We start from the raw sequence: 27045 nt of genomic DNA, 5'->3' as shown, positions 1-27045 counted from the left end.
TACAATCAATATTCAGGAAAAAAGTACTTTCCTATGAAACCCAAACATATATGTATATGCTATGCATATACATACACATACACACATTCATACATATATGGAGAGAGTGAAAGCTTATTTTGAAACATTGACCAGTATTGCATAAACTTTATTAAATATTAAACAGATGTCAGACACCGCTACTTAACAAATAACGTTTATTCAATCTACCGTACACAAATAACCTCCCAAAAACCCACTCAAGCATCTTAGAGGGTTAAATTATATTTCCAACTCTTTTTAGTACCCACACACATAACTGACTCATAGGCATCTTCAAAGGAATCATAGAAAGGAGGATTTATCCATGCCTTAGTGGCAAAAATATATTAAGAGATTAAAGAAATCACCACTAATACAAATAAACCATACTCAATATTTCATATTAGAAGGGTTCGTGTAATAATTCTTAATAGTTATGGAGCAAAAAGGTCCCAGGTACAATCAGCAGTAACAACTTGTTGGAAACACCAAGAAGGAAAAATACACACATATTCTCTCTCTCTCTCTCTCTCTCTCTCTCTCTCTCTCTCTCTCTCTCTCTCTCTCTCTCTCTCTCACACACACACACACACACACACACACACACACGTACTCATCAAGCAAGTTTGGAAAGTCCCACTCCAAAAACCTGAAGCACTCTCAAACATTTAAAAATATAAAACATAAAACAGCCACAAATTAGCTGTCTGTAGCAAGGAGGCAATGTTTTAGAAATGAAACTCAACCACATTCCAACTTATGAAAATATTACAAAGCAGTAATTGCAAATATAACTTCTCCTGAGAACAAACACCAAAACCTATGCAAAAACATGATGTGAAGTGTTTCAAGCAGTTTATCTATAAAGACTACTGAACATTTATGAGTGGAAAATAGGGTGACTCTAGAGTTTTCCAAATTTTTAGGAAGGTAAGCCTCAACAGCAGGTGAAGGCACTTTATTGCAAAGGTTCTCAAGTTATTATCTTCTGTGAACAATCAACTGATTCAAGAAACCAACATATTCTTTTGTCTAATTTTATTAGGCTCCAAAGAAATCAACCAATACCATCAAATTATCTATGCCAATTTTCAGTCTAGATTTCTCTTTAGACTTATTTTTTTTAAGACTTAATGTTTAGAACCTGTTTGTGTGGCATTACAACAATGGTAATATTTGTTCAAAGTGAAAGGAAAATAAGACTGCTTTCCTCCACCCCACCCTCAGCACTCTTAAAGACTTCCAAACTCTAAAAGGCATTTTATCCGATGATAGACATTTATTTATTATATATTCAGTTCTTTTGCTTTAATAAATTCCTAGGAGTCATCTGTAATTATCACTCATGAGCAAACAATTAATATGCCAAAGGCTTTAGAAATAATCCCTTTAGGTAGAAATATGAAACATATTTTCATTTGCTGAACAGCACCATTCCTCATACATCATTTAGAAATAAACTTCATCCAGGTAAAATAACCCCAATTACAAATTAGCAAATTCCAAATTAATCAGATTTTACTACCCTGATGGCAACTCCAGAAGCAAATATGGAGTGTAATTACCATTACATTCCAGAACTAAAATTGTTTTCACCTCAAGGTGAAAGGAAGAAAATGATTAAACACGTGTTTTAAATATAATTTTATGCAGTCTTAGTGTCCCACTACTTTAATATTTAGGTGGGAAATGTCAAAAACCCTCATTTACATAGGAAACGCTGATTTCATTTACAGAAAACTTGGTTTCTATTATGGACAACTGCATAAAACAAGACGGAAAGACAACATACATAAACGCTCCTCAAAGCATTTTATGAACATTAATCACTTAAAAAATACCTGTGAAATGTATATTTCAGAGACATAATAAACAAAGAACAATACTGGGGTTTGGCCAAGGCCATAAAAAGAGACATTATTGGCAAAATTTTACAACACAGAATTCCCTGGCTCCCAATGTAGAAAGAAGATTTGTATAACCTTTAGAACTCTTACAAACCATCTTGCTCAGTACCTTCATGATATAGATGAAAAAACTAAAGCCCAGATAAGTTAACTTGCCAGATGTCACACTGCTAGTTAACTACAGAACTGGAACTAGAAACCATGTTTGCATGTCCTAGTCCACGACTCCCGTTCTAGATGAAACCTTCTCGATGGGACCATTCCATAAGATGTGTGTCTCTATATCAAGTGAACCACATTCTGTAAATGTCTCAATGTATTCTAAAGAAACAAGAACTACAAAGAGCTATTTACTCCTCCAATTAAATGTACACTCAAAGATGGAACTGGGAGAGAAACACCAAAAATCAAGTGTTAAGAAAGATCATTTCCAAAATCTTAATTCCAGAAGGTGTTTAAGAATGATCAGGGAGAATAAGGTAAGTAAAAATTAAGCCAATCATAGTATGGGAGAAAAGTGAAATATACAGCTAATAGTCTAATTTGTTCTCAATCTAAATGTTTCTAAATAATTTTATATGAAAATCTAACTTGCTTACAGACTGCTACAGTTTATCTCCAATCCACCTCCTCACTAATGGAATTGACTAATATGTCGCATATCTGACCTATCTCTCCAGTTTCCTGATATTTCCTAGGAGCTGACTTATCATTTTCTTGCAAGTGTTTGTTAATCCCATGGTGGGTACAGCTAAAGACTAATAGCACTAACCACAATTGATGTGAGCAAGTACTGTATAATATTCTCTTCAGTCCTGACAATGTCTTTTCAGACTAATCTGGATATCCATGTTATTTACATTGCTCAGACAAGACTGCATGTAGGTCATGCCAAAATGTGTGCTCTGTTTATGTTTTGCCAATCAGTAAAATTATTTGGATGCCAACCAAGTAGGAATGTTAAACCCTTTAAAGAACACAAAAAATTAATCTCTGAATAACAAGCAAAATTCTTAATACGTGCAGGGCTCCTTATTACAAGAAATAGAACTGTTCACATGAATGGCTATATACAGAGGGTGCCAAAAAAAAGTATATACATTTTAAGAAAGGAAAAAACTGTATTAAAATTGTAATACTCAATATACACTGATAACAAAAGATGAATACAAGTCACATCTGACATCCGCAATTACCAGAGGTGCTCAAAGTGGTTACCATCAGCATCCAGACTCTTCTGATTACGGCGAATTACTGCTTGAGCAACGTTGACTGAAGTGTCCACTTGTATACATTTTTTTGGTACCCCAGGGGTGTGTGTGTGTGTGTGTGTGTGGGTGTGTTTGTACCTCTTTTATTTGTTTCAGGAAATTGAATATCAAATCAAATACATTAAAATGTCTTACTAAATACTCAGATATGTAGCCTTGCTAAAATCAAAATGGCAAATTCCAGATGTTTCTCAAGGAAAACTATGAGGGAAAGTCATTTCATGTTTTATAAGCACTTTCTCACATATCAATTTTCGTAACAGAACTGTGTGAATCCTTATAGTTCCACAAAGGATTTACATAGACTCTTGTAGTTATGACTATGCTTTGGATTAATATAGTACCTATCTCCTTCATAATACAAACAACTACAAAAATATACTTGTTTTGCAGGCACATATTTATGCACATGCATGTGTATATGCATGGAGAAGTCTTCATACCATGATGGTACAAATAATGTAAAAGGAAGTACACTCCCATTGTTAACCTTTCCAAAGGAAGTTACTAACTTGTTTTTGGGGGGATGGTAAGCTGGTAAGACAGAAAACAACAGGCAATGGACCAAAGGAGAACAAAGGTAATGACTAGGAGAATGGAAAAGCCAGAATGGTAGTTGTTCCTGATATTTATGCAACACCTTTTATAATTTTGGGTCAAATGAATGAGGTAATAAGACTAAGATAGGAATTATGGTGGAAGGACAAAAATACAGAGGGACTGAGCAGATCCAGTTGCTGGGGACTCAATGACCCACGAATTCTGACTGCCCTTACTCTCTCACTGCAGCTAAAAATAGGATTACCAAAATAATTGGGAAATTCAGAAGTTTTTGCCCTTCTTTTTTTTATTTTTTTGTTTGTTTTTTTGTAGTACCTATATTCTTTATGGGTTTCTTCTTTTTTTTTTTTTTTTTAGGGCTACCCTTGAATGCTTCATTCATGTATGATTCCCATATCCATATACCTAAGTCTTAACACATCTTTGGCATGCATAAATGAAATTAAATCTTAAGTATTCCTATCTATTGAAAAATGCCTTAAACTCCAAATCAAAGTGATTGTGTTAGAAGTAGAAGAAACCAGTGATTTTTAAATATAAACAATTTACATACCTGATCTTGTATTACCAGTTTAAAATTGCTTTTAAAAAATGCAATTTAGAGAGTATACCATGATCAAATACGGATAATGTATCTAGTGCTCCAATAAGAGGCCATGCTGTTAACCACACCCTGTGCTCCAGCTATGCTACTTCATCTGCCTGAGATGTCCTCCCCAAATTCTTGCTCCTCCTTCAAGAAGGAATCCCTGAATATTTCCATCTTTTTAAATGAGCACTATTCATGGCACATTGGAAAGCACTTAATAAATATTTATGGAGTAAACTGAAACAGAAGTTTATAAGCAGAGAAGTGTCTAAATAAGAACGGTGTGATTGACGTCATCAAAATGGCTGTGTGAGGTGAGCCTCTGGAAATCTCCCCTGGAATTTACAACAAATCGAACAACTACAACACCACAAAGGAATCCCTGCACAGCAGACAGGCAAGACAAAGAGTCTCACTACTGAATTCACCTAAAGGTGGGTAAATTGCGCGAGCAGGGGAGGAGGGAAGAGAGAAGTGTGGAGACGGAGCCTCACGGGCACAGGACACAGACCTAGCTCAGTGCTCCGAGCTCGCTGCATCCCGGAACTATTCCAGATGCTAGAGAGGGAAGAACTCGTACTGCTAGGGCTCCATTTATGGCCCAGAGGGCAGAGGGGAAAGCATATAACTCGGCTGAACCCAACACTCAGGGCAGAGACCTCGGATCAAAGACTGAGGGAAGAGGGCTACAAATGGTGGTTCAAGCCCTCACTGCCGCAAAGAACAGAAGCCTTAAGCACTGAGACTAGCTGCCCCCTGCCTACTGTCCCAGAGTACACCCCGCCCCAACCTGCCCAGGGCAAGAAGTAAAAAGTAGCAGTGTCAGATCAAAAGAACAGAATATTTGCAGTTCTGAGAACTAGGTTCCGCAGACACAGATTCACAGCCCAACTAGTTCTGGCGAAGGGGAGTGAGCTGTGGAAGCAGGACTAGCTGTGGTGGTGGTCGCCGCCATTGCACTGGGCCACCTCTCACAACTCACTCCGCCCCTGTTCCACCTACCTGGGCAGATCCCTGCAACAGAACTGCTGAAACACACAGGCTCTGAATCTGGTGCAGGAAAAGCTTTGGAATTTCAAAAGCTCTCCATATCCCCACAAGGACACGGTGCCCGATGACCCAGGTGAACTATTAACAGAGGAGAAGTAGAGTTGATGAGATGGAGGAAAGAATCAGTGACATCGAAGACAGAAACCTGGAAATGACTTGAGACTTAAAAGAAATGAAAGAACTCTACAAGAAGTTTCTGAATCCATCAGAAAGAGCAATATAAGAATAACGGGCATACCAGAAGGAGAAGAAAGAGAGAAGGGAACAGAGAGTATATTCAAACAAATAGATGACGAGAATTTTCCAAACCTGTGGAAAGACCTAGATCCTCGAATCAAAGAAGCAAATAGAACACCTAATTAACTCAACCCCAACAGGCCTTCTCCAAGGCACATTGTATTCAAGCTGTCAAAAATCCAGCGACAAAGAAAGAATCCTCAAGGCAGCCAGGGAAAAGAACACGGTAGCCTACAAAGGAAAGCCCATTAGATTATCATCAGATTTTTCAGCAGAAACTCTACAAGCCAGGAGGGAGTGGAACCAAATATTCAGACTATTAAACGAGACAAATTATGAGCCAAGAATAATATATCCAGCAAAGATATCCTTTAGATACGAAGGAGGAATAAAGACCTTTCCAGACATACAGAAGGTGAGGGAATTTTCTAATACACGACCTGCACTACAAGAAACACTAAAGGAGGCTATATGAACACCATCAAGAGAGACAATTTGTGGCAGCCAAAACATAAAAAGGGGGAGAGTAAGGCCTGAACCTAAATATGGGAATGGAGAAAGTAAGCATGCTAAAGAAAATGGAATACTCTATCAAACGTTCTTTTACATAAACTTAATGATAACCACTCAAAAAAAAACCCTCCAGAACTGAAATATATACTGTAATAAAAGAAGAAACAGAGGGAAACATCATAGAATACCACCACACAGAAATAACAACAAAAAGAGAAAGAAACCATGGAGACACAATCTTACCAGAACACCAAAGATAGAATGACAGGAAATATTTACATATCAATAATCACCCTAAATGTAAATGGACTGAACTCACCAATAAAGAGGCACAGAGTAGCAGATTGGATCAAAAAACTAAACCCAACCATATGCTGTCTCCAAGAGACACCTCTCAGCTACAAGGACAAGCATAGACTCAAAGTGAAAGGGTGGAAATTGACACTCCAATCAAATGTTATCCAGAGAAGAACAGGTGTAGCCATAATGATATCAGATGAAACAGACTTCAGCGTGAAAAAGATAACAAGAGACAAAGATGGACATTTCATAATAGTAAAGGTGACTATACAACAAGAAGATAAAACAGTCATCAATATTTATGCCCCCAGTCAGGGAGCACCAAAATATACCAAGCAACTACTAACAGAACTAAAGGGAGAAATTGACCAAAACACAATTATACTACGGGACTCAAATACATCACTGACAGCTATGAATAGATCATCCAAACAGAAAATAAATATGGAAATAGCAACCCTAAAAGACACATTAGATGAAATGGACATAATTGACATATATAGAGCACTTCATCCTAAAACATCAGGCTACACATTCTTTTCTAGTGTACATGGAACATTCTCAAGGATAGACCATATATCGGGACATAAAACCAACCTCAGAAAATTTAAGAAGATTGAAATCATACCAAGCATATTCTCTGATCACAAGGCTTTGAAATTGGATACGAACTGCAAAAAGAAAGCATGAAAATACACAAATATATGGAGATTAAACAACATACTTTTAAAGAACGACTGGGTCAAAGAAGAAATTAGAGGAGAGATCAAAAGATACAGAGAAACAAATGACAATGAAAATACATCCTACCAAAACTTTTGGGATGCAGCAAAAACAGTTTTGAGTGGGAAGTGTACATCATTACAGGCCTGTCTGAAGAAACAAGAAAAATCACAAATAAATAACCTCATGTTACACCATGAAGAACTAAAAAAAGAAGAACAAATGAAACTCAAGGTCAGCAGAAGAAAGGAAATAACAAAAATTAGAGCAGAACTAAATGAAATAAAGAAAAAAAAAGGACAATAGAAAAATTAACGTGACAAAGAGCTGGTTCTTTGAAATGATTAACAAAATTGACAAACCCTTGGCTAGACTCACTAAGATAAAAAGAGAGAAGACACTAATTAACAAAATCAGAAATGAAAAAGGGTCAGTTATCACGGACACCACAGAAATACAAAGGATCATCCAAGAATACTATGAAGGACTATATGCCACCAAATTCAATAACCTAGAAGAAATGGGCAAGTTCTTAGAAACATATAGCCTTCCTAGGCTGAACCATGAAGAACTGGAAAATCTAAACAGACCGATCCATGGTCATGAAATTGAATCAGTCATTCAAAACCTTCCCAAAAGCAAAAGTCCTGGACCAGATGGCTTCACTAGTGAATTCTACCAAACCTTCAAAGAGGATCTAATACCAATCCTGCTCAAACTCTTCCAAAAAATTGAAGAAGAGAAATTACTCCCTAACTCATTTTATGAGGCCAACGTCACTCTGATACCAAACCCTGGTAAAGACAACACAAAAAAAGAAAACTACAGACCAATATCTTTGCTGAATACAGATGCAAAAATCTTAAACAAAATTATAGCAATTTGAAAACAACAATACATTAAAAGGATTATTCATCACGACCAAGTGGGGTTCATCCCCGGGGCACAAGGATGGTTCCACATCCGCAAATCCATCAATGTGATACATCACATAAACAAAATAAAGGATAAAATCATATGATTATATCAATTGATGCAGAAAAAGCATTTGACAAGATACAACATCCATTTATGATTAAAACACTTAACAAAACAGGTATAGAAGGAAAATATCTTAACATAATAAAGGACATATGTGACAAGCCCTCAGCTAATCTCATAATTAATGGTGAAAAAATGAAGCCCTTTGCTCTTCGTCCAGGAACATGACAGTGCTGTCCCCTATCACCTCTGCTTTTCAACATAGTGTTGGAAGTCCTTGCCAGAGCAATCAGGCAAGAGAAAGAAATAAAAGGCATCCACATTGGGAATGAAGAAGTTAAATTATCACTCTTTGCAGATGATATGATGCTATATATAGAAAACCCTAAAGACTCCACCAAAAAGCTATTAGAAACAATCAACGAATACAGTAAAGTTGCTGGCTACAAAATCAACGTACAAAAGTCCATTGCATTCCTACATACTAACTATGAAATCTCAGAAAAAGAAATACAAAAAACAATTCCTTTTCATTTGCAGCAAAAAGAATAAAATACCTCGGAATGAACTTAACCAAGGATGTGAAAGACTTATATGCTGAAAATTATAAGTCATTTTTTAAAGAAATTGAAGAAGACACAAAGAAATGGAAAGACATTCTGTGCTCACGGATTGGAAGAATCAACATAGTTAAAATGGCCATATTACCCAAAGCAATATACAGATTTAATGCAATCCCCATCAAAATCCCAACGGCATCTTTTAAAGAAATATAACAAGAAATCATCAGATTTGTTTGAAACCACAAAAGACCCCGAATAGCCAAAGAAATCTTAAGGAAAAAGAACAATACTAGAGGTATCACACTCCCTGACTTTAGCTTGTACTACAGGGCTACAATAATCAAAACAGCATGGTATTGGCAGAAAAACGGACACATAAACCAATGGAATAGAATTGAGAATCCAGAAATAAAACCACATAAATATGGACAGATAATTTTTGACAAAGAAGCTGAAAACATACAAGGGAGGAAATACAGCCTCTTCAATAAATGGTGCTGGGAGAATTGGAAAGCCACATGCAAAAGAATGAGACTGGACTGCTATCTGTCACCATATACCAAAATTAATTCAAAATGCATCAAAGACTTAAGCATAAGACCTGACACAATAAACTGCATAGAAGAAAACATAGGACTAAACTTTTGAACCTTGGGTTCAAAGAGCATTTTATGAATTTGACTCCAAAGGCAAGGGAAGTAAAAGCTGAAATAAATGAATGAGACTATATGAAACTTAAAAGCTTCTGTACAGCAAAAGAAACCATCGACAAAATAAAGAGGCAACCAATTGAATGGGAGAAAATTTCTGCAAACAGTGCCGCCGATAAGGGGCTAATATCCAAAATATACAGAGAACTCATGCAACTCAACAAGAAAAAAACAAATAACCCAATTGAAAAATGGGCAGAGGACCTGAAGAGACATTTCTCCAAAGAGGACATACATTTGGCAAATAGGCATATGAAAAACTGCTCAACATCACTAATCATCAGAGAAATGCAAATAAAAACCACAATGAGATATCACTTCACCCCAGTCAGAATGGCTGTCATCAACAAGACAAATAGTAACAAGTGTTGGAGAGGCTGTGGAGAAAAAAGAACCCTCATACACTGTTGGTGGGAATGCAGACTGGTGCTGTCATGGAAGGCAGTGTGGAGGTTCCTCAAAAAATTACCATATGACCCAGCAATCCCTCTTCTGGGTATCTACCCAAAAAATCTGAAAACATTTATCCATAAAGACACGTGTGCTCCAATGTTCATTGCAGCTTTGTTTATGGTGGCCAAGACATGGAAACAACCAAAATGTCCTTTGATAGATGAATGGATAAAGAAGTTATGGTATATATACACAATGGAATATTATTTGGCGTTAAGAAAAGATGATATAGGAACATTTGTGACAGCATGGATGGATCTTGAGAGTATAATGCTAAGCGAAATAAGTCAGACAGAAAAAGCAGAGAACCATATGATTTCACTGATATGTGGTATATAAACCAAAAACAACAAAAGAGCAAGACAAACAAATGAGAAACAAAAACTCATAGACACAGACAATAGTTTAGTGGTTACCAGAGGGTAAGGGAGGTGGGGGGTACTAGATGAAGGTTAGGGGGATCAAATGTATGGTGATTTGAAGGAGAACTGACTCTGGATGGTGAACACACAATGGGATTTATAGACATTTTTTTTTTATCTTAATAAACACAGTACTCTAGACGTCATTGAAAATTTTCTTGATGACTGAATGTCTTCCAGTATCTCAGGGTCTTTTTTATGAAAATAAATTCTCATTGACAAAAAGGCAGAAGAAAATGCAGACCCTTGGACATACCCTGATGTTGATTTTTTGAGTATATCCTTGAAATCGGCTTGTTTTAAAGACAATTGCCTCCGTCTCCTGAAAGTGGAGTGCAAAAAAAGAACAAAAAAAAAAAAAAAACTGGTTAATTGTGGCTTTATTATATTTAGTTTTTTTAGCTGTAAATTAATAAACCATGTTTATAAATCCCTATCAGTTAAGACCACACAGAACAATTAGAAAATATCTAAAATAACCTTTTTAAAACCTTAACCAGAAAGTCATAAGATCCTATTTGCTTTTAGAAGCTCTCTTAATGTTTCAAAAAGTCTGGAATAAAGATTGACATTAAATACAACATTTATTGGCAGCTGATCTAGAAGACTAAACTAGCCAAATTTAGACAGAAGGAAACACTTTTCCAGTAAATATATACTCGGCCGTGGACTGCTTTGTCATTTTCTAGCTTTGTCATTTTCTAAAATTCAATTCTTAGCTGATATACTGTTTTGCCATAACAACCTGAATGCAAAATGACACACATTACAAGCTTTCGGAGAACAGATGGCTAATGTTCTTCTAGGTTATTTACTACCAATTTTCTTATTTTCATACTGCTTATATTTAATAAAAAACATATAAATAGATGTACTGTCTCCAAACAGAAGACTTTGTTTTTGTAAAGTCTGGTTATATATCTAACTCATTTGGGCTAATACAAAAAGCAACAATGAACATACTTCTGGTACTGCCTCAGTATATGCACAAGCACTGCAGTATATGCAGTCAGCTCTCTAAAAAACTAAAGTTAAAAAATTAAAGTAAGCTGGCAGGTGTTTGAGGAGCTCAAACACAAGTTTGAATTTATTTACATTTATTTCATTTATGTTGTCATTAGTTTATACAAAGTAAACATTAGTAAGCATTACCTTTATCTAACTTTTTCTTCAAAATATAACAGTTTGGGCTTTTTTCTGGGTCATCTTACAAGCACTATTTCATTATTAAAGTCACAACTAAATCAAGGTCATAGTCCAATAGCATCTTTTAAAAGACCTTGGCAGAGACCTTATACTAAATATTATCCTAAATCTAATGACTTTTTATGCAAAAGGTAGGTAGCAAGTATTTTATTTCCTTTTTAGAATGGTAAATTCAAAATAGTCTCTTCTTAATGGCAATACTATTTCAAAGTCTACTTTTAAAATGCTATATACTTAGATTATTATTTTTGAATCATAAAAAGCTACAATGAGTTAATTTTGTATTTGTCATGTTTTAGCACAAAGTCTCACCAAGAAAATAACAATTATACATTTTTTGCTTAAAAATACATTAAAATATCTTTAAATACAGCTTATTTTATATTCCCATTAATATTCCTTTCTTTTGTGTATTTAAGAAGAATCTGGTGTGCCACCTTCTGGTAACTGAGTGAAATTATGTATCTACACAAGTCACTATCCTTTATTTTAACTTAATATATATAAATGTAATACAGGTTTAGAAATTTATATACATATAAATTTATATGTATACATATAAATTATACATATATATGTATATAAATTTCTAAACCTGTATTACATTTAAGCTATATAAATAAATCTATACCACAGTCTAAAATAAAGTAAAATTTCCTTCATGATTTTTTAAAATAAAGCTTTATACATGCTTTCTATGATTTTGCATGGTCACCAATATGTCTCCTGAATTCTACAATACATATAAAATTGATTTTTGTACAGCACTTCACAGCCACATATAAAAACAACAGGCTTGCTATTTTAATGAATGAGTGACAGCAGCAAATAAAGGAAAATAATGGTCTCCTACCAATAAGCCCATTTTTCTCTTAAGGTTTCAACTCTCATCATTTGTCATGTTCTTGTGGATCCCTCTCTCATCAAATTCTCTGGAGTTTTAAAGTTGAGAGCTGTGATGCACAGCTAGGCTCTGCTACATCGTAGCGCACCCCAGTGCATTTGCCTGGTATAACACTTCAGATGTAGTTCCCCAAAGCAGAAACAGGCTTTATATATTCAAAAACCTATGCATTGCACACCTTTCCTTGATAGGAAATTGTAGTCATTGTGGTTGAACTATGTATATTTCATATCTTAACTCTCCATCAGATATGAAGATCAGAACCACATGAACGTTGAGCTTCAGTTTCAGTAAACTAAACAGGAACAAAGTGTTCATCTTCAGGGCAAAGGCGGAATGAGGCAAATACAAACACCAGGAGATGGGACTTAGGAAAAAAACAACATGCTTACCTGAAAGTAACCTGATTTTTTCAAGGGTCACTGTCCTGTTCTTTGTCATATTACCTTAAATCTTTATTATCTTTAAAGCTTCCCTCCCTTGTGCCTCTAGTAGCCAGTCATTAAGTCCTATCCTTTACTCTTTATTAATTTTTCAGGAATCTACTCCCTAGGGTTTCCTTGATTTCTTTTAAACAAATGAGCTACTTCAAAAATACCTATAACTGGTCTCTCTGCATCACCCATCTTCAATCTATCTATCATATTGCTTCTAGATGGCTTTCTTAAAATACAACTATACATTTTGTGAAGGGGATCACGTATGGAATTTTTAAGTGAGTTGTTTTGATTGTTTGTTTCACTTATGTACCTTTAATTTCTGTTCCTTTTTTAAAAAAATGATTTTTAAGGCTTTATGATTTTCCAAGCTGATGTTGACATCATTTTCTCTGTGTGAGAACTATCAGAAAATAGTGAATACTTTTCAAATATTTAAGGACTTGATGTTTTAAAAGCCATAAAATAAAGAACAGTGATACTAACAAATAACTGCTTAAAGCTAAGTTATCAATAGTATCTATAATATATGTTTTCTGGGGAGATGTGTATCCAGTGACCCAAGGTAGAAAGAATTGATATAATTGTGTTTTTTCCAGTAAACATGAAAAGACACAGCAGTTTATTATTGCATTTCCAAAATACTCTGGAGCCTTACTTTAACACAATGTACTGCACCTCTGTACCTTGGAATTTGTTGTGTGATAAGTCTATCTCGAATTCCCATCCAAGAAACTGTAGTCACCCGAAGGACCTAGGTGACTTATAGAATATGTTCACATGGTGTAAATTTTGAAGACCACTTGTGCCAGTATACTAGTATTCATTTAGGGATAACTCATGCTAGAACTTGAATCATAAATAAAAGGTAATACTTTTTTTCATTCACAAAAAGATCACTTAGACAGCTATGTGTGAAATAGAAAATAAAGTTATTCTATTTTGAATGAATGGTTCAAACTTTTCCCTACCAGAGCCAAGTAGTAACTGAAATAGAATCTCAATTTTCAGTGATAAAAAGTATAAGGATCATTTAATTATACCTCTCTTCAGAAAAGATTTTCTTTCTAATTGCTCCACCTAGCATTTTCAATATTTGGAAATGTAAGCGACTGATATATTTGTCATACATTAACTGACAGTTCATCTTTCTGCCAATTGTACAGTTAGAAAAATTTTAAGTTATTTTAATGAGAGCTAAACCATTTCTGTTTTTATACTCAAATATACCAAATTATGATTATGACCCTACTTTTTAAAGTTAACTTCCTAATGTACCAGAACTTGTACCTGTCATTTTCCCACAAAGTTGGTGATGGGTTATGTCAGTTTTGTTTTTCAAAAATATGTAACATAACTTGTCCCTACCAGATAATTCTACTTTTATGTGTCTGTAGTGGTGTACCATAAAACACATGCAAAATATAAAGTATTAATAATATTTATAATAGTTTTTAATGTTACTTATATTATGAATTTAATTAAAGTGTGAGTTATGTATATTTAAAAAAATACAACCATACGTGACGTAAAGTGTTCAATAAATATTTTACTCAACACATATTTGTTAAGAACTTGCTGCATGTTAGGTGGGTACTCTGCTAGGTGATATAGATATAAAGGAAAATAAGACACAATCTCTTGTTCTCAGGAAGCTCCTAGTTGAGTGAGGAAACAGACAGCACAAAATATGGAGTTTAGGATACACAGTGTTGAGGGGAGTGAATTTTAAGATATAGAGAAACCACACCACTTTGTATTTTATCCTATGTACTGTGAGAAGCCATTTGTTGAATGAGTGGATCACTTCAGGAATCAATCAAGCAACTATGTGCAGCACTAAGAACTCACTAGAAGCTGGTCAATCTACCCCTCGAATTCACCGTCTAGTATCCCTTAACACCAACTTCCCATTCCATATCTCACAAGCTTGCTTTGTTGTTTCTAGCCTTTGCTCCTCCTGCAAGAAATCTCTTCCCCTCTTCACTTTTCTAAACTGAACTCAGACTTCCAGATCCATCTCAAATTCCATTCTTTTCCTGTGATGTCTTCCATGGTAATTTGAGTCTATAGTTTTTAAATGTTCGTTCATTAAACCATGCATTCTTCCTAATGTTTAGCACACAATGTTCAAGAAAACTTTTTGGTCCTTAGCCTACAAAATGAAGCAAGATGGTGAGGAGATGACAGGAAGGCAAAAATCAGAGCCTGGAGGTAAGTTGCCTAAGAAAGCACACAGTATACAGTGCACTAATCTCAGTAACTTTTACCACTCTCAAGCTGGAAAACAAAAGAATCTGAATTGTGAAGAGAACTGGATCTGTATGGGGCAGCAACTCTGCTTTACCACGAGTATGTGACGTTGCTGGCTGTATACATCACAGCTCTGATTCTAAAATTCCAGAGAATTGATGAGAAAGGATACCAACAAAACAGCTGAATGACAGAGCTGTGATCTCTGGGGGGAAAACTCTTGGGGGATGAGGGGACTGTGCTTGCATCTTACCATTTGCAGTAAATCAAGAGAATTCAACTACAGTCCATACAATAAGCACAAGGAATTCATGAAGACACAGAAAGAGACGGGAGAGTGAAGATAGGGGTTTGACTGGATCGTTAAGGTTTAGAACCTCATGAGATATTAACGGAGAAAATCCCAGTGTAAGAAGGGGATGTGTTAAGAAAGGGAAAACAGTGTTAGCTGGGAGATTAATCTAGGACAAGAAGTTTTACTAGAGAAACATGTCCTGAGGTGTAAATATTTAGTGTTCTCTCCTTGTGGAACCACACCCCATTATGCTCAGTGTCAAATACTCAGAAAAGCTTTCCTTGATGTTGGCATTTATCATTCAGCTTTGTTGCATCCTTTTTTATGTATACAAAATCTCTTAGATTTATTCAGTGATGCAAAAACCATAGTGCTTTCTTTTATGTAGACAATAAAAAAAATTTTCATTTGTTCAACCACTTTATGTTAATGTGGGTTAAGAGGATTCTGCTAATAGTTTCAAAAAGCAGTAAATACTAGAAAATATTCTCTCAATGACTTAGAAATATCCCAGATAAAAGCTATCTTCACCATCCTTCGTGTTTATTGAGTGTAAAAACTAACCACTTTCCTTTCCACTAACTTGTAAGGAAAAAATTCAAATAAGAAAGAAATGGAGAATGTGATTTTGGGATATGTGCCATACTTTTCTCAAGAAATCTTCAAAAAATGGCAGTACTTAGGAGACATAAAAATAATTTAAACCACTGATTCTTCAGGATGTTTCTACACTATTTATCAATGATACCATGGATTTTAGAACAAAGAGAAAATACACCAGACTATTTCTTCATTTAGATTTGTGGAAAACAGAACAATTGCGAGTATTTCCCTGAGGCCTGGCAAAAAACAAAAAGCAATAATCATTTTGTATTATACTTTGAACTAGAATAGGTATTTCATCCACATTCAAATGAACTAGTTCATCTAGAAGTTGTAAAAGAAGAAAAGATGGGAATAACTATCTCCTGGTTGTCCGCAATAAGTCTCATAATATTAGTGATTTTGATGATAGGGTCTATATTAGTCTAGTATAAATAATTCATTTACATTCCATGTAAAATACCATCATGTTATCTTATCCATAGCAATACTCATCTGCTTTCTTCTGGTGTAAGATGGCTCAGAGCACGAAGAGTTAAGTGGTTTACAAAGTTTTCTGTCACACAGAAATATCGTTGGATGATAGATTTTGAAAACCATTGATCTAAAAAAGGGTTGGTCAGGGGTATTTATACTGGGAGCAATTGCTCATGTTCCTACAGCCCAGAAGTTCATATTTCAGGTGAATTATTGGATTCCAGTAGTATTACCGCTCAATCTTATGGGAAAAGTGGGGTCAAGTAGAAGAAAATGAGTTGAAATGCCTTTTGCTGTTACTAATAACTCTGGATGTACTGTCATTTCATTAGGGAAAATGGCAAAGGAAGTAGAAGGCCATTCCTCCCATTCCTACTTGAATGAATCATAACCATCTTATATATCCCTAAAATGTAACAAAACTCAGGTCATATCACTATATGGTAACACAAATAATTGAGGGTAATTCAAATTATCTAATAGATATCAATTACCCAGGATTGAAAATAACATATACCAACTCATATTTTACTTACCAAAGTCCCAATCCATTACTACTTAATAGTTATAGTGAGATTCTGAAAAGCCTTCAGATATACATGATAGACCATTAGGAAGAAGGAAATTTTATCATGTTAGTTTGGAAACATAGAAATAATCTAAATTACATTCCACAGACAAAAGGGCAGACATGTGGAGTTAATGAGGAAGTCAGAATATTTATATTTGTCAATTACTTTCCAACGTAATTTTCCTATCCAGATACTCCACGAAGTACCTGACTTGTTTCAAATGTCATGTGATAGCCTCAGCCAGCAGAATTTCAAGTAAAAAAGTTTACTACACCTTTTAATTTTTAAACATCTCATTTTCATTTTCACCCCGACCCTGAGGTAGGTAGGCAATGCAGGTGTTAATAGTCCCATGTTACTAGTGAAGAAAAAGTTATTAAATGATTTGGCTCAAGTGACATAGCTACTGAAAGAACTGGAAAACAAGAATTCAGGTCCCCTGACACCTAATTCGGTGTTCATTAGTCACCTCTGTATTGTATTAATATTTATTTTAGGGGGGAAAAACCACAAATATGCCTCCTAAGTACCACCAAAAAAGTATTTTGAAAAGGTCTCTTCACACTTATCCTGATGAAGTAAAAGGTTTGAGGAACGGAGGAATAGGTTATGAAAGATATAGAATGCCGTATGATTAAATTTGCAGAATGATCAACCTGTACCTAGGCCAGAAATACCTTCCCAATGCCAATTCACAGGGCTACCTTTTATCCCTCAATTAGCAATTTCTTGGCATAGACCTAATGTTCCATACTCTCTCATTCATCAGTGGTTTCCCATATATAGTCTCTCCACTTGGAATTCTTGGCCCTCCTGGTCTACCAAGAAAATTTCTAGTCATACTTAAGTGTCCAAGCATTGTCTCCTTCCATGAAACCTTCCTTCACATCCCTTAGCAGATTCCAGTGCTAGGTTTTCCAAACTCCCATGGCCCTTTGAATATTATAGCTCCTATGATTTTGGATTATAATTGTTTCTATAAACGATAGACTAACCTATAAATTCCTGAGAGCTGGGGTTGGGTTTCCCTTATTGTTTTTATTACACCTAACTCAGTGCCTGTCACATAGTAATCTAACTGTAGGAAGCAATTTTGGTGAAATCAAGTCAGCAGAGGTAGGTTCTCTCCTCCAAGACTAAGAACAGTTTTCAGATGATAATTAAACAAGACATCATTAAAGGGTTTTTATCCTTCCTGAACTAAAATATGAATGGTAAGAAATAAATAGCTTTTTTTCTTTTTTCTGGGTGTCTTCTCCCACTTTTCCCATTCGCCCAGCTGCTCTGTCCTAGCTGCTTGGGATCTGGAGAATCCATGGTCTCGTGCGTAACGGAGACAGGCATGGCTGGGTAGGTGGTTCAGGCGCTTGGACTCTTTGAGACGGAGAGAGGGAGAGAGAACCGGAATGGTGGCAGCGAGGTGCACTTTCTGAGTTCTCCTCCGGATCTTATTACAAACGGGACATATAACCCATCAAAGAACTCTTTGCTTATCACACAGAACAGCTAAGAGACTCGTGGATTACTTGAAGCTAAGGATTACTTGACGGTGCGCTAATTGGGCGAGCAGCAGAAGGAAGGAAGGGAGCGGAGTGAAAACTCGCGGCCCGGGAGGCGGCGGTGGCGAAAACCGCGGTGGCACCCGCAGTTCCAGACACGCACGGGATCTCAGGGCGGAATGGAGAGCACAGAGACCAGGAGGTGGGCTCTTTCCCTGCGTGCCAAGGCTGATTTCTCCCACCGGGAGGGCGGCTAGTGGGCCCTAGGGTGGACAAAGAACACAGACTCCATACCTGGACCCCTCCCCTACCCCGCTCTTCCAATCCTTCCCCCGCCCTTCCAGAGACTTAAACTGGCCCCTGAAGTGAGGAGTAGTGCCAGATTACAGAGGAGCCTTAGTAGTGCTCAGGCTCTGGGAAGCCTGACGGGCAGCCCTGACCCAGGGAAGAGGCCGGGAAGAGTGTGATTTTGGCTGGGCTAGGAGAGAAGAGACTCCTCCAGCCCCAGCCACCACCTTTTCTAGCCTACGGGAAGAGTGTGATGTGCGGCTGGGCTGGAAGAGAGAAGACCCCTCCACCCCCAGCCCCCACCCTTTCTGGCCTGCCTAGGGCGGGGCAAATGCAACTGCAGAGACACTCCCAGGGATCAGCAGTAAGGCAGACCCAGCTCTGGGCTTTCAGCAGATCAGAAATCTCCCGCCCGCACCCAACCCATACACACACACACAGAAGAACTGCCCTAAGACTAAGGAATACTGGACACGGGGCAGGTGGTGCTACTCTCAGTGTGCATATGTGCAGGCAAGGGCAGAAACTGCACTGACTTTGCAAAAACTATCATCCAGACCCCTCAGGCACACGCATTTAAATCTACAGCCCCAAAGTCACTCTGGGCACCAGGTGACCGGCTCTGCCTGCGCAATAAGCAGGGGGCTCTTTGGTACAGCAGAAGACAACCTGGACATTACTTGGTGGGATTAAGCCAAGACTGGCACTGCTTTTTGTTTTGCTTTGTTTTGTTTTGTTTTGCTTTGTCTTTATATCTTTGATATCTTTGCCTGTGTCAAGTGGGGGTTATTGGGTGTTTTTACATGTGAATGTATTTGATTTTTTTCTTTCTTGTTGTTGTTGCTGTTGTGCTTGATGATTTGCTTTGTTCTGAAACTGCCCTACCAGGACCCAGCTTAAGAGGCACAAGATTCAACATATCCAGAGGCCAACTCCAGACCAAACCAGAGTACTACCGGGTTTGACCTACAAGTCACACACCCAGAGGGAATTCTCTGCAGACACTAGAGCCCATAGAGGCCAAACCACACTTAAGTGGTCAACCCTCACGCAGCAGAACACCCTGCGGTGGGCAGAGCTAAGTCTTACAAGGAGTCAGCCTAGGAGTTAACCCCACTTACTCACAAGCAAAAAGCAATTAAAGATCTTCTTGAACAGGACAATATACACAACACAAGAGTCACCTTTGGAGCACACGCAGAGGAGAAGAACGACGTAGTACAAGTCAAATACAAAGGACACATACTACATAAGAAAACCTAGCAAGAATAAGAACTCTAGGGGATCTACCTAATACATCAAAACACACACAGAGAGTCAGCCAGAATGGGGAAACAAAGATACACATCCCAAATAAAAGAACAAAAGAAACCTCCACAACTGGAACCAAATGAATCAGAGGTAACCAAACTTTCAGAGATAGAGTTCAGAACACTGGTGATAAGAATGTTTAAGGAGCTTAGAGAAGACATAAAGAAGGATGTAGAAATCATAACGAACAACCAGTTAGAACTAAAGAACACAATGACCGAAATTAAGAACTCACTTGAAGGAATTACCAGCAGGTTAGATGAAGCAGAGGATCGAATCAGCGACTTAGAAGACAAGGTAGCAGAGATCACCCAAACGGAACAACAGAAAGAAAAAACAAGAAAAAACAATGAGGATGGCTTAAGAGACCTCTGGGATAACATCAAGCGCAACAACATGCGTATCATAGGAATACCAGAAGGTGAAGAGAGGAAGCAAGGCATTGAGAAGATATTTGAAGTAATAATGTCCGAAAACTACCCCAACCTGATGAAGGAAAACAACATACAAGACCAGGAGGTGCAGAGAATTCCAACCAGGATAAACCCAAACAGGTCCACACCAAGACACATTATAGTTAAAATGGCAAAGCTTAAAGACAAAGAGAGAATCCTAAGAGCAGCAAGAGAAAGACAGAGGGTTACATACAAGGGAACTCCCATAAGACTATCAATTGACTTTTCTACAGAAACCTTGAAGGCCAGGAGGGAGTGGCAGGAGATACTCAAAGTGATGGAAAACAAAGGCCTACAACCTAGATTGCTTTATCCAGCAAGGCTATCAATTAAAGTTGATGGAGAGATAAAGAGCTTTCTACAAAAAATTAGCTAAAGGAATTTATTACCACCAAGCCAGCATTGCAAGAAATCCTAAAAGGACTTCTGTAAATAGAAGAAAGATCAAAACAACCTAACTACAAATTTAAAAATGGCAATAACTATGTACGTATCAATGATCACTTGAAATGTAAACATATTAAATGCTCCAATCAAGAGACATAGGGTGGCTGACTGGATAAGAAAGCAAGACCCTTGTATATGCTGTATACAAGAGACTCACCTCAGAACAAAAGACACACACAGGCTGAAAGTGAAGGGTTGGAGTAAGATATTTCATGCAAATGGAAACGAGAAAAAAGCTGGAGTTGCAATCCTTATATCTGACAAAATAGACTTTAAAATGAAGAACATATTAAAAGATAAAGATGGGCACTATATAATAATAAACGGATCGATCCGACAAGAGGACATAACCCAAGTAAACATCTATGCACCCAACATAGGTGCACCTAAATATATAAAACAGGTACTGACTGACATAAAGGCAGAGATCAACAGTAACACTATTATAGTCGCGGACTTCAACACACCTCTGACCACAAGGGACAGGTCTTCCAGACAGAAAATCAATATGGAAACAACAGCCTTAAATGATACATTGGACCACTTGGATTTAATCGATATTTTCAGAACATTTCACCCCAATGCTGCAAAATACACCTTCTTCTCAAGCGCACATGGAACATTTTCCAAGATAGATCCTATGTTAGGCCACAAAACAAGTCTTGATAAATTTAAGAAAATTGAAATCATACCAATTGTCTTCTCTGATCACAATGCTATGAAATTAGAAATGAAATACAGGAAAAAAACGGGAAGACACACCAATTTATGGAGGCTGAATAACTTATTACTAAATAATGAATGGGTCAAGCAGGAGATCAAGGAAGAAATCAAAAGATATTTTGAGATAAATGAAAATGAAAACACGACGACCCAAAATCTATGGGATGCCGCGAAAGCAGTCCTAAGAGGGAAATTCATAGCTTTGCAGGCCTACCTAAAGAAACAAGAAACATCACTAATCAACAGTTTATCTTCACATTTAAGGGATTTGGAAAAAGAACAGCAAAATAAGCCCAAAGGGAACACAAGGAAGGAGATAATAAAGATCAGAGCAGAAATAAATGAAATAGAAACCAGAAAACCAATACAAAAGATCAATGAATCCAGGAGTTGGTTCTTAGAGAAGATAAACAAAATCGACAAACCTTTAGCCAGACTCATTAAAAAAAGAGAGAGAGGACCCAAATTAATAAAATCAGAAACGAAAGAGGAGAAGTGACAACGGACACTGCAGAAATACAAAGAGTTTTAAGAAGTTACTATGAGCAACTATATGCCAACAAATTTGACAATCTGGAAGAAATGGACAATTTTCTAGAGGCGTACAACCTTCCAAGGCTAACTCAAGAAGAAACAGAAAACCTGAATAGACTGATTACCACCACGGAAATTGAATCAGTAATCAACAGTCTCCCAACAAACAAAAGCCCTGGACCAGGTGGCTTTACAGGTGAACTTTACAAAGCGTTCAAAAAAGAATTATCACCAATTCTCCTCAAGCTCTTCCAAAAAATCCAGAAGGAGGGAAGATTCCCAAACACTTTTTACGAAGCCACTATCACCCTGATCCCAAAATCAGACAAAGACACCACAAAAAGAGAAAACTGCAGGCCGATATCTTTAATGAACATAGATGCAAAAATCCTCAACAAAATATTAGCAAACAGAATTCAGCAATACATTAAAAAGATCATTCACCACGATCAAGTGGGATTCATCCCTGGTATGCAGGGGTGGTTCAACATCCGCAAATCTATTAATGTGATACACCACATTAACAAAATGAAAAATAAAAATCACATGATCATATCAATAGATGCAGAAAAAGCATTTGATAAAATCCAACAGCCATTTATGATAAAAACCCTTAAGAAAGTGGGAATAGAGGGATCTTATCTCAACATAATAAAGGCCATATATGACAAACCCACAGCTAACATCATACTCAATGGGGAAAAGCTAAAACCATTCCCCCTAAGATCAGGAACAAGGCAAGGATGCCCACTATCTCCGCTTCTATTCAACATAGTTCTGGAAGTTCTTGCCACAGCAATCAGACAAGAAAAAGAAATAAAAGGCATCCAGATTGGTAAGGAGGAAGTAAAGTTATCATTGTATGCAGATGATATGATACTATATATAGAGAACCCTAAAGACTCCACCAAGAAGCTATTAGAGCTGATAGATGAATTTAGTAAAGTGGCAGGATACAAAATTAATATTCAGAAATCAGTTGCATTTGTATATACCAATAATGAAACATCAGAAGGAGAAATTAAAAAAACAATCCCATTTACAATCGCTCCAAAGACTATAAAATACCTGGGAATAAATTTAACCAAAGAAGTAAAAGATCTATACTCAGAAAATTATAAGACACTGATGAAAGGAATGAAGGAAGATATAAATAGATGGAAACACATATCATGTTCATGGATAGGAAGAATTAATATAGTTAAAATGTCCATACTGCCTAAGGCAATATACATATTCAATGCAATTCCTATCAAACTGCCAACGTCGTTTTTCACAGAAATAGAACATATAATCCTAAAATTTATATGGGACCATAAAAGACCCCGAATAGCAAAGGCAATCTTGAGAAATAAGAACAAAGTGGGAGGTATAACAATACCTGACTTCAAATTATACTACAAGGCTACAGTAATCAAAACAGCATGGTACTGGCATAAAAACAGACACATAGATCAATGGAACAGAATAGAGAGTCCAGAAATAAATCCACGCCTATATGGCCATTTAATCTACGACAATGGAAGCAAGAATGTACGATGGAGTAATGACAGTCTATTCAATAAATGGTGCTGGGAAACCTGGACAGACACATGAAAAAAATGAAGTTGGACCACCTCCTTACACCATATACAAAAATAAATTCAAAATGGCTTAAAGACTTAAATGTTAGGTCTGAAACCATAAAATACCTAGAAGAAAATATAGGAAGAAACTTCTCAGACATTACCCGGAGTAAGATTTTTACTGATATACACCCTCGCGCGAGGGAACTAAGAGAAAAAATAAACATGTGGGATTATATCAAACTAAAAAGTTTCTTCACAGCAAAGGAAACCATCAATAAAACAAGAAGGGATCCTACTGAATGGGAAAAGATATTTGCCAATGATATATCTGATAAGGGATTAATATCACAAATCTATGGAAAACTTACTCAACCCAACTCCAAAAAAACAAACGATCCAATTAAAAAATGGGCAGAGGACTTGAAGAGACATTTTTCTGAAAAGGACATACAGATGGCAAACAGACATATGAAGAAATGCTCAACCTCACTAACCATCAGAAAAATGCAAATAAAAACCACAATGAGATACCACCTCACCCCAGTCAGAATGGCTATCATCAATAAATCAACAAACAACAAGTGCTGGCGCGGATGTGGAGAAAAGGGAACGCTTGTGCACTGTTGGTGGGATTGCAGACTGGTGCAGCCGCTATGGAAAACAGTATGGAGGTATCTCAAAATTCTGAAAATGGAACTACCTTATGATCCAGTAATTCCACTCCTAGGTATCTATCCGGAGAAATCCAGAACTTCAATTCAAAAATCTCTATGCACTCCTATGTTTATTGCAGCACTATACACAATAGCTAAGACATGGAAACAACCAAAATGCCCATCGGTAGATGACTGGATTAAGAAACTGTGGTACATTTATACAATGGAGTATTATGCAGCCATAAGGAAGAAAGAAATCTTACCATTTGCAACAACATGGATGGATCTAGAGAACATTATGTTAAGTGAAATAAGTCAGACAGAGAAAGATAAGTACCATATGATCTCACTTATTTGCGGATTCTAAAGAAAAGAATAAGTGAATGAACTAATCAGAAACTGTTTGGGAGACAATGAGGAAAAACTGAGGGTTGCTAGATGGGCGGGGGGGGTGGGGGGTGGGGGGGAGGGTGAGGGGATTGGAGGGCAGTCGGTGACCACAGGATGGCCACGGGGTTTGAAAATTAATCTGGGGAACGTAATTTGGTGGTTACCAGAGCGTAAGGGGGTTGGGGGGTGGGGGATGAGGGTGAGGGGGATCAAATGTACGGTGATGGAAGGGGAGCTGACTCTGGGTGGTGAACACACAGTGTGATTTATGGATGATGTGATACAGAATTGCACAACTGAAATCTATGTAATTCCACTAACAATTGTCACCCCAATAAATTAAAAAAAAAAAAATAAATAAATAAAAAAATAAAAAAAAAGAACAAAGTGGGAGGTATAACAATAACTGATTTCAAATTATACTACAAGGCTACAGTAATCAAAACAGCATGGTACTGGCATAAAAACAGACACATAGATCAATGGAACAGAATAGAGAGTCCAGAAATAAATCCATGCCTATATGGCCATTTAATCTACGACAATGGAAGCAAGAATGTACGATGGGGTAAAGACAGTCTATTCAATAAATGGTGCTGGGAAACCTGGACAGACACATGCAAAAAAATGAAGCCGGACCACCTCCTTACACCATATACAAAAATAAATTCAAAATGGCTTAAAGACTTAAATGTAAGATCTGAAACCATAAAATACCTAGAAGATAAGATAGGAAGAAACTTCACAGACATTACCCGGAGTAAGATTTTTACTGATATATCCCCTCACGCGAGGGAAGTAAGAGAAAAAATAAACATGTGGGATTCTATCAAACTAAAAGTTTTTTCACAGCAAAGGAAACCATCAATAAAACAAAAAGGCATCCTACTGAATGGCAAAAGATATTTGCCAATGATATATCTGATAAGGGATTAATATCACAAATCTATGAAAAACTCACTCAACTCAACTCCAAAAAAACAAACGACCCAATTAAAAAATGGGCAGAGGACTTGAAGAGACATTTTTCTAAAAAGGACATACAGATGGCAAACAGACATGAAGAAATGCTCAACCTCACTAACCATCAGAGAAATGCAAATAAAAACCACAATGAGATACCACCTCACCCCAGTCAAAATGGCTATCATCAGTAAATCAACAAACAACAAGTGCTGGCACGGATGTGGAGAAAAGGGAATGCTTGTGCACTGTTGGTGGGATTGCAGATTGGTGAAGCCACTATGAAAAACAGTATGGAGGTATCTCAAAAATCTGAAAATGGAACTACCATATGATCCAGTAATTCCACTCCTAGGTATCTATCCGGAGAATTCCAAAACTCCAATTCAAAAATCTTTATGCACTCCTATGTTTATTGCAGCACTATACACAATAGCTAAGACATGGAAACAACCAAAATGCCCATCGGTAGATGACTGGATTAACAAACTGTGGTACATTTATACAATGGAGTATTACGCAGCCATAAAGAAGAAAGAAATCTTACCATTTGCAACAACATGGATGGACCTAGAGAACATTATGTTAAGTGAAATAAGTCAGACAGAGAAAGATAAGTACCATATGATCTCACTTATTTGCGGATTCTAAAGAAAAGAATAAGTGAATGAACTAATCAGAAACCGTTTGAGAGACAATGAGGAAAAACTGAGGGTTGCTAGATGGGCGGGGGGGTGGGGGGTGGGGGGGAGGGTGAGGGGATTGGAGGGCAGTCGGTGACCACAGGATGGCCACGGGGTTTGAAAATTAATCTGGGGAACGTAATTTGGTGGTTACCACAGCGTAAGGGTGTTGGGGGGTGGGGGATGAGGGTGAGGGGGATCAAATGTATGGTGATGGAAGGGGAGCTGACTCTGGGTGGTGAACACACAGTGTGATTTATGGATGATGTGATACAGAATTGCACAACTGAAATCTATGTAATTCTACTAACAATTGTCACCCCAATAAATTAAAAATAAATAATAAAAAAAAAGAACAAAGTGGGAGGTATAACAATAACTGATTTCAAATTATACTACAAGGCTACAGTAATCAAAACAGCATGGTACTGGCATAAAAACAGACACATAGATCAATGGAACAGAATAGAGAGTCCAGAA

At 37.0% G+C, this 27045-nt stretch overlaps 1 protein-coding gene across 6 annotated transcripts in view; it reads right to left on the bottom strand.

The window, feature by feature from the left end:
* KLHL13 (kelch like family member 13) overlaps positions 1–27045 on the bottom strand; it is a 231580-nt gene that overhangs the window by 133312 nt on the left and 71223 nt on the right. For 3 of the 6 annotated variants that reach the window (XM_033112321.1, XM_033112303.1, XM_033112314.1), the window contains exon 3: positions 10558–10623. The exons of the other annotated variants lie outside the window; for them this stretch is intronic. In XM_033112321.1, coding sequence (XP_032968212.1) covers positions 10558–10623 — 66 coding nt within the window. The remainder of the gene's footprint in view (positions 1–10557; positions 10624–27045) is intronic. 6 annotated transcript variants of the gene reach the window in all.

This window comes from Rhinolophus ferrumequinum, chromosome X (genome assembly GCF_004115265.2).
Source record: "Rhinolophus ferrumequinum isolate MPI-CBG mRhiFer1 chromosome X, mRhiFer1_v1.p, whole genome shotgun sequence".
Taxonomy (NCBI): domain Eukaryota; kingdom Metazoa; phylum Chordata; class Mammalia; order Chiroptera; family Rhinolophidae; genus Rhinolophus; species Rhinolophus ferrumequinum.
The sequence above is the reverse complement of the archived record's forward strand: the minus strand, read 5'-3'. Positions and strand labels throughout refer to the sequence as shown.